Consider the following 15,298-nt stretch of genomic DNA (forward strand, 5'->3'; position numbering starts at 1 on the left):
ACAGAATGTTTACTGCCCATTACCAAGAATGGCTCAATAACACCATTACTGACTGAGCCAGCCAAGATCTACAGGACATAGCTGCTAGACTGGGTCTGCAGATGGTGAGGGAGCTGACAAGAGGGAAAAACCTACTTGACCTTGTCTTCACCAATCTACATGTCACAGATGCATCTATCCATGACAGTATTGGTAAGATGACCACCACACAGCCATTGTGGAGATGAAGTCCTGCCTTCACATTGAGGATACCCTCAATGTTGTGTGGCACTTACCACAATGCCAAATGGATAGATTTAGAACAGACCTGGCAACTCAAAACTGGGCAATCATAAGGTCTGTGGGCAGCAACAGCTGAACTGAATGCAAACAATCTAACCTCATGGCTCAGCATATCCCCACCTTTCCATTACCATCAAGCCAGGGGATCAACCCCAGTTCAATTAAGGGTGCAGGAGGTCATGCCAGGAGCAGCACTAGGCACACCTAAAAATGAAGTATCAACCTAGTGAAGCTACAACACAGGGCTACTTGTGCACTGTTCCACTGTTTGGCATGCAATAGACAGTTAAGCAATCCCACAACTAACAGGTCAGATTCAAGCTCTACAATCCTGCCACATCCAGCTGTGAATGGTGGTGGGCAATTAAACTAACTGGAGGCTCTACAAATATACCCCACCCTCAATGGGGAGCCCAGTGTGTCAGTACAAAAGACATGGGTAAAGCATATGCAACCATTTTTGGCTAGAAATGCTGAGTGGATTTCACCACCTCCTGAGGTCACCAGCATCACAGATTCCAGTCTTTTGCCAATTTGATTCACTCCACTGGAGCTACAAGAGCACATCAGGGGCTGGGAATCCTTCTGCCTCCACAAAGTCTGTCCACCATTCACATTGTTTAAGCCAGGAGTGTGATGGAATGCTCTTCATTTGCATGGATAAGTGCAGCTCCAGCAAAACTCAAGGTGATCAACACCACCCAGGACAAAGCAGCCCACTTTGATTGGCACCCCATCCATCATCTTAAATATTCACTCCCTCCACCACCGAAGACCAGTGTACACCATCCACAAGATGTACTACAGCAACTTACTAAGACTCCTTCAGCAGCATCCTCCAAACCTGTGACCTCTACTACCTCAACAGATGCACAGGAACACCACCATGCAAATTCCCCTCCAAGTCACACACCATCCTGACTTGGAACTATATCACCATTCCTTCACTGGCACCGGGTACCTAGAACTGGGGGCACAATTTCAAAATAAGGGATCGCCCATTTAATATGGAGAAGGGGAATTTCTTCTGAGTCAACAGTCTTTGGAATTCTTTCACAGACAGCAGTGGAAGCTGGGTCACCGAATATATACAAGGCTGAGTTAGACAGAGCTCTGGAATCATGTGGACTCAAAATGTCAACTTTCTCTCTCCACAGATGCTGTCAGACTTGCTGAGTTTTTCCAGCATTTTCAGTTTTTGTTTCAGATTTCTAGCATCTGCAGTATTTTGCTTTTATCTTTGATTTAGACAGATGTTTGATCTACAAGGGAGGCAGCTAGGAAAGTGGAGTTGAGGTCACAATTAGATCAGCCATGATCTTATTGAATGGCAGATCAGGTTTGATGGGCCAAATAGCCTACTCCTATTTCGTATAATCTTAAAAAGTTGCATGTTTTTCATGTTAAAAAACTTACTAGATATAGCATTTCTCCTCCTTCCAGATTGTTTTAATACTAAATAAATCCAGTGACATCTGATCCAGTAAATATCTCCTTTTGGACTAATACCTAAGATTAGTCAAACCAGTTGGCCAGATATGCAGAAAGTGATAACCCTTTGCTGGCACTACAGACAAGTACTTCCAACATCCCAGGATGTGCTGCTCACTAATGGAGAACTTCCTAGCCCCCTTGTTCAAGCCTCAAATACATGCTGTAGATTGGTAATCCAGTGCAATAATCATATCATTCTGAAAGCACACCTATTCAGAGATCAATTTTTAACCAGCCAATCTCAGATTTTGATTCATGTTATACAACATAGACAATATCAATTTTTTTTTCTTCTTGAAGAAACATTGCCGCCAAGTTTATTTCAATTTATTTCCCCCTCCTAAAATTTCATCACCATATCCTAGCTAGGTGGATCCAGAACAAAAAAAAAATACACAAAAGCAATGTTCTCTTCAAGGTCTGTGGTTGCAAGTCCCCATACAATTCAGAACATACTACACAGGTAACATGTAGGCCACCAAAAAAATTGAGGGAACATTGTATGGAACCAAATGTGGCTAAGTCAAAGGTTACATAAACATTATAACTCTAATTTGCAAGAATGGGGCAGCTGTCAATACAAGCCCTGACTCAGGACAAACCATGACTGTATCGTTCTAGTTCTCTACCTCTTTACTCCTAAAATTTGGGGTAAAAAAATGCTCTCCAAAATACCATCACTGAAAAACAAAATTCAGTAAGCCAAACATCAAAAACTAGAGCAATATGGCAAACAAAGTTTAAAAGCTCCTCCAGTTACCTGGTGTCTTGCTGGGTGTCACCACCTTGGTTGCATTCAGTGACCGATTTGTCGTTTTCATTGGCGATAGACCACTGGTATTAGCTGAAGTAGACATTGACCCAGAAACACTATTGTTCTCCTTTGCTTTCCGCTGCCACCTGGCTAGTGGCCCATTTGTTATGGGAGCATCCAATTTCAGGAGGTTGTTGATGTCACTCTCAAAAACAAACTGAGACATTCTGAACACACTTCTGTATAGAGAGGGGACATTAAAAGCACAAAGTCAAGAGGGGAACATGAACAAGCAGACCTAGTTATATACACACACCATTCAATATGGTTGAAGTACCATTGTTTCAATAAATAAATGGATTAGGGCTAGCTTATTTAGTCTTCAAGCACATTAGCAGATGACATCTGGTAATGAAACTGGAATTCTAAGTTTAGCATATTTGATTAGCCAGTATTTTATAAAGGTTCATCATAACTTCCTTGCTTTTGTACTCTTACGCCTCTGTTTAGAAAGCTCAGGATCCCATATGCATTGGTAACCAGCTTCTGAACTTGCCTTGCAACCTTTAATAAATTTGCTTTTAAGGAAATCTGTGCTGGATTTACTTAATTGATTCACCCTTGTCCTCGAGACTGTTAATTGTCCCAGATTCTCATTTCTAAAAGCTTTGAGGTAAAACTGATTAGCCCTTAGTTGCTAGGTTTACTGTTACACCCATTTTTGAACAAGGGTGCAAAATTTGCAATTCTCTAGTTCTCTGGCACCACCCTGATATCCAAGGATGATTGGAAGATTACGGCCAGTGCCACCACAATTTCCACCCTTATATCCCTCAGCATCCCATCCAGTGCTGGTGACTTAACGTCAACCCCCTGGCACCTCATCAATAAACTCAATTAAAGTTAGTTAATTTGCTAGAACAAATCCGTGCTGGCTTTCAACCAGCAGCCAATTGAATCCATAGGCTTCCAATAAACCTTCATTTTTATATTCAACTTGTTAGGGTGACAGCTCAGATCAAGCCTGTCAGACAACTTTTCACAACAGGCAGAAAGCCTGAGTCTGACAATAAACTGTTACCAACAGATAACAGAACAATGGCCTAAGTTCTGGAAATCAAGATGTAGTAGTAGTTTGGGTTGAGATAAGGAATGACAAAGGCAAGAAGTCACTTGTGGGAGTGGTGTACAGGCTTCCTAATTGTAACTACACAGTAGGACACAGTATAAAGGAAGAGGTATTGGGAGCTTGCCAGAAAGGTACAGGAATAATCATGGACAATTTTAATCTACATATATAGACTGGAAAAAATCAGATGGGCAAAGGTAGCATGTATGAGAAGTTGATAGGATGTTTTCAAGATAGCTTGGAACAGCACGTTCTGGAGCCAGACAGCAGGCTATACTAAACCTGGTACTGAGCAATGAGATAGGATTAATTGACAACGTCCTAGTGAAGGCACCCCCCTAGGTAGCAGCAATCATATGATTGAATTTTACATCCATTTTGAGGGAGAAATGAGTGTGTCCAAAACTAGTATTTTAAACTTAAATAAGGGCAATTATGAAGGCATGAAAGCAGAGCTAGTTAAAGTGAACTGGCAAATGTGGTTAAGGGATAGGTCAGAGGTTCAGTAGCAGACATTTAAAGGGATATTTCAGAATACATGGAATAAATACATTCCAATAAGAAAAATTCCAAGGGGAAAGCAAAAAATGACAGATTAATAAGGAGGAAAAAATTAGAGTATGAGAGAAAGCTAGCTAGTAATATAAAGACAAATAGTAAGAGTTTCTATAGATAAATAAGAAAAGAGTTAACAAAGTGAGCATTGGTTCTATAGAAAGTGCATCTGGAGAATTGAGAATGGAAGGAGGAAGATGGCAGATGAATTAAACAGGTATTTTGCTTCAGTTTTCACTATAGAGTACACAAGTAACATGCCAGAAATAGCTGGGAATCAGGAAATGCAAGGGAGGGGGGAGCTCAGGAAAATTACAATCACCAGGAAGTGGTATTAAGCAAATGCTTGGGGCTGCAGGCTGATCCATTCAGACGTGGGGATTTATTTCACTCGAAGGTCTTGAAAGAAGCGGTTAGCTCCGGGAAGCTGGGAGCAGCAACGCCCCAGAGGGGGAGAAGATCGGAGAGACTTCTCCAGAGAACAATTCAAAGCTCGTTCCTTGCACGAACCCCCAAATGCCACCTGAGTGGTTCCAATGGGGTGGTTCAGGACGGTTTCCTCGGCCATCTAAAATGAGACAATTTGTGAACACTATGGGTATGCAGGAGCAGACCAAAGGTTTGGAACTCTCAGACAGGTTTGGTAAGCGACAAAATGCTTTAAAAATGGGGATAAAGATTGTATCCATAAATGTGCGTAGCATTAAATCTACTACACGATGTGTTGCAATCTTGGACTACCTTGCCAAGGTCAAAGCTGACCTGCTGTTTCTGCAGGAATGTGCAATACCACACCTCAGCTCCTACAGGCAACAGTCACGATAGTGGTCCCATGGGCCATCGATCTGGTCGGGAGTAAACAACTCACGTTCCTCCGGCCTGGGTATTCTGCTGCAGGGAGGCAACTTTGCCATCAGAGGTTAAGGAGGTGGCGGGCAGGCACCTCCTCGTAGCAAGAGGTAATGTACAAGAATGCTCCACTTCGGTTAATTAACACATATGCTCCAGCACAAAAGGGGGAGCGGCTGGTGGTCTTTCAACAGCTCCCACTGCTTCTAACAACCCCCAGGCCAGTCATTCTGGGCAGTGGCTTAAACTGCATCCTCACTGCGGCTGGACGATCTGGCAGGGCCGACAGCAGATTGGATGCTACATCCAGATCCGTGACGGAAACAATAAAGGATGCCAAGCTGCACGATGTCTTCAGCAACCCTGCAGATGGAGCGCAGCGTAGATACACCTGGTGACGGCCAGACGGGTCAATCCGTTCCAGGGTAGACTTCCTACTTGTGTCCTGTGCGTTCAGTCAGATCCACCGACATCAAGCTGTGTTCTTCTGACCACTGCTTGCTGCTAGCTGGCTGTCACTTACAGGAAGACCAGAGGGTTGGCAGGGGGACATGGAAGCTGAACATGCAACTGCTGGCACCAGAGAACATTGAGGAGCTCAAGAGGGATTACAAAGATTGGAGAACCGTGAAACCCCTGAGACCCTGGTGGGAAGCAATCAAGGAAAACATCAAGAGTTTTTTCATCCTCAAAGACATCCAGAAAGCTAGAAAGGAAGAGAGGGAAACATCCCGACGCCAGAAAAGTATGCAGAACCTGTGCCGGCTGCGGTCAATATCAAGGAGGAACTCCAAGAGCTGAAGAGCTAGCAAGGCTCGCTCTTTGCCTTGGAGGCCTCCAAAATCATCTTCCGGTTCAGAGTCCACTCCGTGGAGCAGGATGACGTGCTCACATTTCTTCTTCCAAAAGGGACAGAGCCCTGTGACCAGCAGCCTGAAGGAAGGTGATGCTCAGTAAAGTCATCGCAGTCTGACATTGAGGATCAGCAAATTCTTTTATGCCTGATTGTATGACATGAATCCCACAGACAGTGTGGCCTCCCAACCCTCTATCACGGAGGTCTTAGACGACAGTACACAGGAGAGCCTGGACAAACCGCTAACTCCTGACGAACTAACTAAGGCCCTTAAGTCCTTCAGGAAGAGTAAGACTTCTGAAAGGGCTGGCTTGCCGGATGAGTTGTATTCGGCTATGTGGGACAGCTACTAAGGGATACGATTGTCTATGTGCAGGACGAGGATTTAGACATTGCCTCATCAGCCTGGATCAGAAGAAGGCCTTTGACAGAATATTGCACACTTACATGATGGATGTGCTCTCCAAAATGGGGTTTGGAGGGAATCCGCAACTGGATCCAACTGTTCTACACTATCAGAAGTGCAGTCTCAATCAATGGGTGGGAATCAAGATAGCTTTCCTATTAAATCTGGAGTCAGGTAGGGCTGCCCTCTCTCCTGTCCTGTTTGCGTGTTGCATAGAACCTTTTGTTGAGTCCATCAGGAAGGATCTGGGCATAAGAGGAGTGACAATCCCAGGCAATGGAGGCACTCAGGTCAAAGCCTCCCTGCACATGGACGATGTTGCTGTCAGTGCGCAGACTGATCCATGTCTGCGACCAGTTCGAACTGGCCTTGGGAGCCAAGGTAAATCGTGGGAAGAGCAAGGCCATGTTCTTTGGGTACTGAGCTGAACCGATCCTTTGTCCCCTTCACCATCAGGGCTGACAGCCTGAAGGTTCTGGGGATATGGTTTGGAGGGACTGGGGCATGTGTTAGAAACTGGAAGGAGGTGTCTATGGTGCAAAGAAAACAAGGCATGTGGCGTGACGCTCCCTCTTCATTGTGGTAAGAACCTAGTCATCAGGTGTGAGGCACTCTCACTGTCGCTGTAGGTGGCGCAAGTCTGGCCCATTCCACACTCCTGCATGATGGTGATCACCTGAGCCATCTTTCGCTTTATCTGGAGGTCGAAAATGGATGGTATCCGCAGGGACGCAATGTACAAGCCTCTAGATAAGGGGGGAAAAACCTGCCCAACATCACCCTCATGCTGATGGCCAACGTTGTGCATGGCTGCATCAAGCTGTGCGTAGACCCTCGGTACGCAAACACCAAGTGTCGCTATGTGCTGAGGTTCTACCTGTCCCTGGTGTGGGTCTGGCCATGCTGCCACAGAACGCTCCAAGTAGTTGGACCGTGCCGTACCACCTGTCCCTTGTGGAAAAATTTATGCAGAGAAACACCTTTGACCACAAGTCTATCAGGCAGAGGTCAGCACATAACGTCTTAGAGGCCCTGCAGGAAAAGGAGATGGTGGATTCTGTCGGATAGTTCCCTGAGCAGACTGTCAAAATCATTTGGCAGAATCCCTCATCGCCAGAACTTTCCAACAAGCACCAAGACGTAGCTTGGCTGGTGGTGAGAAAGCACCTCCCCGTCAGATCCTTCCAACACACCAGGAGTCTCACCCCCTCTGTATGTTGCCTTTGAGATGGCTGTGGCAGGGACGAGACCACTGTTCACCTCCTTGTGGACTGTGCCTTTGCAAGGAAGGCCTGGAGAGAGATAGTGGTTTCTGTCGAGGTTCATCCTGAGCTGTTCTGTGACACAGGACTCTGTGCTCTAGTGGCTGTTCCCAGGGACACACAACGAGACAAACATCAAGTGCAGCTGGAGGATCATCAACTCGGTGAAAGACGCTCTTTGGTTTGCACGAAACTTGGTTGGGGAAAACAGTTTGCACTGGAAGGCCAACAAGTGTGGGAGACTGGCACATTCCAAGGTCCAGGACTATGTGCTGAGGGATGCACTAAAGCTTGGGGCAGCCACCACAAAGGTATAATGGGGAAAGGTCACTGTCTAAGACCTTTCTGCCAAAGTGCATCGACGGGCTGGGAATTGTATATACTCCTCGGGCTGTACGGCTCACAATGAACGTATGCATTGAATACTAATTGTATTATAATTGTATTGAAGCACCTCAGTGCAATATGATGTATGTTGGTAACTCCAATACCATTGCACTGATTGTCTGTAATGACCATATTGAAATGATTGGAATATTCATTGTGTTGAAGCACCTTGTGATCCATGTGTAAAAGTTTAATCTGATTCTACATTTTGTGATGGCGATTTAGAAATGTTTTGTAATGTTCTCCCAGATATTTTATGAATAAAGTATTTTTTCCAAAAAAGTGGTCAGAGATAGTTGATGCACTGATTTTAACTTTCCAAAAATTCAGGGAAGGTTCCATTAGATTGGAAAATAGCAAATGCCCAAGGACCAATGTTCACTAACTCTTTGCTTATATAAATATCCATAGAAACTCTTACTATTTGTATTTATATTACTAGCTAGCTTTCTCTCACTCTAATTTTTCCCTCCTTATTAATCTTTGTGTCATTCTTTGCTTTCCCCTTGGATTATTCAAAAATGGATGGGGCAGAAAGCAGGAAACTACAGGCCAGTTAGCCTAACATCTGTCATAGGGAAAATGTTGGAAGCTATTATTAAAGAGGTTATAGCAAGGCACTTAGAAAAAAAATCAAGGCAATCAGGCAGAGTCAACATGGTTTTGTAAATGGGAAATTATGTTTAACCAATTTATTGGAGTTCTTTGAATGAGTCATGTGTCCTGTGGATAAAGGGGAACTGGTGGATGTCCTGTACTTAGATTTCTAGAAGCATTTGATAAAGTGTCACATCAAAGGTTATTGTAGAAAATAAAAGTTCATGGTGTAAGGGGTAACATATTGGCATGGACAGAAGATTGGCTAGCTAATAGGAAGCAGAGAGCTGGCATAAATGGGTCTTTTTCTGGTTGACAGGATGTGATGAGTGGTGCATGGTAGGGATCAGTGCTGGGGCCTCAACATTTTACAATTTACATAAATGACTTGGATGAAGGAATGGTTGCTAAATTTTCTGACGACAGTCAGCTCTCAAGGGCGATTAAGAACAAGAACAAAGAACAAAGAAAAGTACAGCACAGGAATAGGCCCTTCAGCCCTCCAAGCCTGCGCCGATCATATTGCCCATCAACTAAAACATTTTGCACTTCTGGGGTCCGTATCCCTCTATTCCCATCCTATTCATGTATTTGTCAAGCTGCCTCTTAAACACCACTATTGTACCTGCATCCACCACCTCCTCTGGCAGCAAATTCCAGACACTCACTACCCTCTGCATTAAAAACTTGCCCTGCACATCTCCTCTATAGTTTTCTCCTCTCACCTTAAATCTATGTCCCCTAGTAATTGACTCTTCCACCCTGGGAAAAAGTTTCTGACTATCTACTCTGTCCATGCCACTCAATTTTGTAAACTTCTATCAAGTCGCTCCTCAATCACCGTCACTCTAGTGAGAACAATCTGAGTTTCTCCAACCTCTCCTCATAGCTAATAACCTCCAGACCAGGCAGCATCCCGGTAAACCTCCTCTGCACCCTCTCCAATGCCTCCATATCCTTCTGGTAATGTGGCGACCAGAATTGCATGCAATATTCCAAGTGTGGCCTAACCAAGGTTCTATACAGCTGCAGCATGACTTCCCAAGCTTTTATACTCAATACCACTGCCGATGAAGGCAAGCATTCCATATGCCTTCCTGACTACCTTATCCACCTGTGTTGCCACTTTGTGACCTGTACACCCAGATCCCTCTGCCTGTAAGTGCACTCAAGGGTTCTGCCATTTACTGTATAATTCCTGCCTGTATTCGACCTTCCAAAATGCATTACCTCGCATTTGTCCAGATTAAACTCCATCTGCCATTTCTCTGCCCAAGTCTCCAACCGATCTATATCCTGTTGTATCCTTTGACAATCTTCTTCATTATCTGCAACTCCTCCAACCTTAGTATCATCTGCAAACTTACTAATTAGCCCAGTTACATTTTCCTCCAAATCATTTATGTATTCTACAAACAGCAAAGGTACCAACACTGATCCCTGCGGAACACCAGTCACAGCTCTCCATTCAGAAAAGCACCCTTCCACTGCTACCCTCTGTCTTCTATGACCAAGCCAATTCTGTATCCATCTTGCCAGTTCACCTCTGATCCTGCGCGACTTTACCTTCTGTACCAGCTTGCCATGAGGGACCTTGTCAAAGATCTTACTGAAATCATAGCCCACATCCCATGAATGAATAAAGAAAGTAGAAAAGTAAATTGCGAAGAGGACGTAAGGAGGCTACAAAGTGACATAGATAGGTTAAATGAGAGGGCAAAGATCTGGCAAATTGAGAATAATGTGGGCAAAAGTGAAATTGTTAATCTTTTTATTCTTCCTGCCAAAATTATCTAAAAGATGAGATTGCAGAGCTCAGATTCAGAGGGATCTTTGTGTCCTAGTGCATGAATCACAAAAGGTTAATATGCAGGTAATTAGGAAAGCTAATAGAATGTTATTTATTATTATGGGGAATTGATTATAAATGTAGGTGGTTATGCTTCAGTTGCACAGGGCCTTGGCGAGACCACATCTGGAATATTGTGTACACTCCTCGTCTCCTTATTCAAAGAAAGGTGTAAGTGTATTAGAAGTAATTCAGAGAAGGTTTACTAGACTAATACAAGGAATGGCCTGGTTGTCTTATGAGGAAAGGTTGGACAGGTTAGGCTTGTATCCACTAGAATTTAGAAAAGTAAGAGGCAACTTAATTGAAACCTTTAAGATCCTGGGGGTCTTGACAGGGTGGTTGTGGAGAGGCTGTTTCCTCTTGAATCTAAAGCTAGGTGTCACTGTTTAATAAAGACTCACTCATTTAAGACAGATGAGGAGAATTTATTTTCCTCAGAGGGTTGAGAATCCTTGGGAATCTTTCTGAAAAGGCAATGGAAGCAGAGTCTTTGATATTTTTAAAGTAGAGCTAGACAGATTTTTGATTAACAGGTTATTGGGAGTAGGCAGGAATGTGGGGTTGAGGTTACATTCAGATCAGCCATGATCTTATTGAATGTTTGTATATGTCTGCCACTGTTCAGCACAGTTTTCACTGTCTTGTAATATTGATCTATGATTTTAAGTTCTGTGGTGACAAGTGGCCCTCATGCCGTTTTCAGAGAGGAAGATAGATTCAAGAGCATCGTGTTTCAGAAGAGCATGGGAAATTTTGTATTTTTGTGAATACAATTGGAAAATCTGTATTGACTTATTAGCAACAGATACCGGAGATTAAAGAATGCAGAATTATAATGGCAAATGGATGTACACAGTAAGGATATACTGTAAATGCACTGAATTGATAGTTGGAAAAGCAATGCTTTTATTCACTCACCTCACAAATGATGTTTAAGCTGAGCTATGCAATTGCTTATAACAGGTGTATCAGTTTTTTTTTGGGGGGGGGGGGCGGCGCAGGGTCTGGGGAGGAGGAAATTCCACAGCTGCAGTCCAATGCAGTTGAAGGGACAGTCAGAAATGGTGAAGTAATTAATACTGGAGATGCACAAGACTTTGAAGGAGAGTAGAGATCCAAGCATTGTCAGGCTGCAGGAGAGATAGGGAGGGGAGATGAATCGTTTCAAGATCTTACATCCATGGTGAATATCATGGGGGTCACTCAACAGAATAATACAGGTTCATAACCAAGCACTGACAATACCATAACTTCTGCATCTTTGAGATTAAGCTTCAGTTGCAACAAAAGCAACTTTCCCAATGTAACTGGATACTGTGACTCAATGGCCTGGATTTAGCAGAGGGTGGTGAAGTGGCATCATTTGCTGCTGACCTCGAAGAAAGCAGTCCACAAAGATCCAGTGATTTCTGGCATCAATTTCCCCTTTTCCAACATAGGTTTGAATCTGGTGCCAAATCAAAAGGGAGCAAGTGTCTAGTGATATCATTGAACAAAATAAGCAGCCAATCACAAAGTATCTGCACAGAGAGCAAAGTTGTAAGCAAATGCCCTGGTTATTTTACACTTTAGAAGGCCAAATACATGATAGAACGTACACATGGGATTAAGATAGCTGAAATAGCAAACTTTTAAAAAAGAAATTTCCACATTTTTAAAAAGGTTAATCATGAGATCTGACATTCCACAAATATGAAGTTAATTTCCAGAGTCTGACAGTGAGGCTGTCAGCAGGAATTATGAACTTAGTATACTGCCAAAACTCGGACGCACCTCATTTATCAAGGTGCAACTTTAGATTTTTTTTTAAACAGAAGAACAAATAGGCTAAAGGGCAAGTTTTCATCAGTTGAGTGATTTCTAATCGACTTTAGACTTGGGAGACTTTAAGAGCACACCCTTTGGAGAATTGTAACATCACTGACAGCAACTTCAGTATTTCCACTAACTGGATCTAGGAATGGCTAGTTTCAGAGGTATGTTAATGGAAAATGCTGAGTTTCACCACTATCACCACTGCAAAATGTGGGTAAATATTTCTAGACTGATTCTGGCTTTGGCAATGAATCACAATTTGCAGCACACCATTATCTGTCAATGTGTACAAAGTTGCAAATGAAAGCCCTGAATCATAAAGTTCATAAGTTGGTGCTTAATCCACATACCTAGCCACAAATCACCTGAACTCAAGTCCCATGCATCAAGATTTCTTTCCATATTTGGAACCACATACGTGAAAAGCAAAATGTCTAAACCAGATTCCCAACTTTGTGACATAACCCAGCCACTTGCTCCAAAATGTTGATATAATAGTAGAAGCCAACTGGTGCCACGTCAAGGAACAGCAGTGGCCATAAATAAAATCTAAATGCAATTAACCCAAAATATCTGAATGCCATCCCAAACAACACAGGACTCACCTATTAAACTCCATGAACACCAGCTAAAAAGTAAAAACCGGGTGATCCTGATCCAGAAACCCAATGGAACTGTGCAGAACATTTTGCACTGGAACAGTAGCTGAACAATACCACTCTGCCTTATGGTTCTGCAGCTGCCACACAAGCATTGTGAACTTACAGTTAAACGCTGCCATGAAGACAGTGTCAAGGATGCTCAAATCCAATCCAACTGAGTAGTCTCCAGTGCTGTCTATGTTGCTCCTCCTGCCATTCACTTCGACATTATGAAAACACTTAAAATCATGCCGGCCATTGAAAAACAACACCTAATATTCAAAGAGCTGGTAGAAATCCACTATCTGGGTGGATGAAATCGTGGAAATGAAAGCAGCATAAAGAACCAACACCTCATCAACTGATTCAATAACAGGTCACTGGCTTCAGCCTCCCTCAAAGACAGTGAACAGTGCTCAACCAAATCTGCACAAGGCAAGACAAATGCAGCACCTGCTCCATGAATGCAAGATAAGGGACAACCTGAAGTGCAACTGTGGGCAGATATCACAGACTATGTAACACATTACATCAGCTTGTTCACCAAGATCTATTGTGTGAAGCACCTCAATTCTCCACTAGGTATCTCAGGCCAGTTAATGGCTAGTTCAAATATTTCCGTAAGCTTTCCCAGTCATGCTAAAGTAGTGACAACAGTGCTGCAATTAAGCACCGATATTGTATACCTATTTTAATAGCTCACTGAATGCTTCCCAAGTACTACCAGATTAGATCATGCCAACAATACAAAATGAATTTGGCAACCCTATTTTCCATTGGACATAATTAAAGCCTGAATCAGCATAATAAATTTCTCTTTGGCACTGCAAAGTCACCACTGATTTTTAGCAAGGGCAGACACAGGCTGCAGAATCAGTGCATTATTCCATTGCATCTGTTCAGATGTATCAGCACTTTTGATATACCTTTCTTTTCCCCATAATTAATCGTTCCCCAATAGAGTTGGCAGGATCCTCGGTTGTATCCCCACATTGATAACCATGGTAGGCTCCTTTTCCTCACTTTTCTTCCCCCCCTCCCCACCAGCCTTCACCTTCAATGACTCATCCTCCACTGTTTCAGTCACCTCGAGCAAATGCCATCACCAAGCATATCTCCCACTCCCAATTCAGCCTCCTGAAGGATTCTGTCCATAACTCCCTGGTCCACTCCTCAATTACCCCCAACACCCACCCTTTCCAATAGTACCTTCCAATGCAAGCACAGGAGATGCAACCTAGTTTTCTCACTGACCAAGGGTTCAAATGCCCCTACCAGGTGAAACAGCAATTTACATTGAACTCCTTTATTCCTGTACACTATTTGCTGCTCACAATGCAGTGTCCTCTACATTGTGGAGACCATGTGCAAATTACCATTATAGAACTCCTCTATTCAGTCCAGTGAGCTCCAAGTTCCTCATCGCCTGCCTTTGCTGACAACTACCCCCTACACTGCTCCAATGAAGTTCAAGAAACAGTATCCAATTTAATCTCATTTTGTTTTTCCTGTACCTTTTCTGTTTGTGGCCAGCAGCTGTTATCTATGATTAAGTTACTCTCATCATCATTCTTTCATGCCTTCTATTATCTATTTTGTCACTTAGCCTCTCTGAGCTTGCAACCTACCTTAGATCTTTACTTTTGTTCTTTCCCCTCTACCCCCATACATATTTAAAATCTGTCAGAGTTCTAACTTTTGCCAATTCTGATGAAAGGTCATAGGCCTGAAACCATTACCTTTATTTCAACCTCCACCTGACCCAGGCTATGTGTGCAACTTTTTTTGCTTTTAATTTCAGATTCACAGCATACATTTTGCTTTAGGAACAGTACAAAACAAGTTTCACTTTCCCCCAGACATACTGCAGTGTTAGAAGTGTAAAGGCTTTAGACCAGTCACAGGAGATTGATCCCCAACACCAGAGTGAGCGCTCAGCAGGTGTGACAGCATCTGCAGAGAGGAACACAGTTAACGTTTCGAGTCCGAATGACCCTTCAACAGAACTAAGTAAAAATAGGAGAGGTGAAATTTAAGCTGGTTTAAGAAGGGGTGGGACAAGTAGAGCTGGATAGAGGGCCAGTGATAGGTGGAGATAACCAAAAGATGTCACAGACAAAAGGACAAAGAGGTGTTGAAGGTGGTGATATTATCTAAAATATGTGCTAATTAAGGGTAGAAACCTGCTGAGTTTTTCCAGGTATTTTTGTTTTTGATTTCCAGCATCCGCAGTTTTTTGCTTTTACCAGAGTGAGAGCTGCAGAGCCAGGCCCCAAACCCAACTCACACCTAGAGCCTAGTCACACAGCTACATGCAAACAAGAGCCGGTCACTCAAGTCTCAGAATGGTGCAAAAGCCAGCAAACACTCTGCCTTCAGAGCAGTGGCACCATGGGGCTATGGCTGTCAACTGTGATTA

General features: G+C 43.3%; 1 protein-coding gene across 3 annotated transcripts in view; it reads right to left on the minus strand.

The window, feature by feature from the left end:
* The window catches only part of cdc20 (cell division cycle 20 homolog), a 47,804-nt gene that overhangs the window by 20,128 nt on the left and 12,378 nt on the right, over positions 1–15,298 (minus strand). For 2 of the 3 annotated variants that reach the window (XM_041208158.1, XM_041208156.1), the window contains exon 2: positions 2,537–2,769. In XM_041208158.1, coding sequence (XP_041064092.1) covers positions 2,537–2,756 — 220 coding nt within the window. In that variant the 5' untranslated portion in view covers positions 2,757–2,769. Of the gene's footprint in view, positions 1–2,536; positions 2,770–11,668; positions 11,871–15,298 lie in introns of all 3 variants that reach the window. The other variant, XM_041208157.1, reaches the window with a different exon arrangement.

The sequence above is a fragment of the Carcharodon carcharias genome, chromosome 16, assembly GCF_017639515.1.
Source record: "Carcharodon carcharias isolate sCarCar2 chromosome 16, sCarCar2.pri, whole genome shotgun sequence".
Taxonomy (NCBI): domain Eukaryota; kingdom Metazoa; phylum Chordata; class Chondrichthyes; order Lamniformes; family Lamnidae; genus Carcharodon; species Carcharodon carcharias.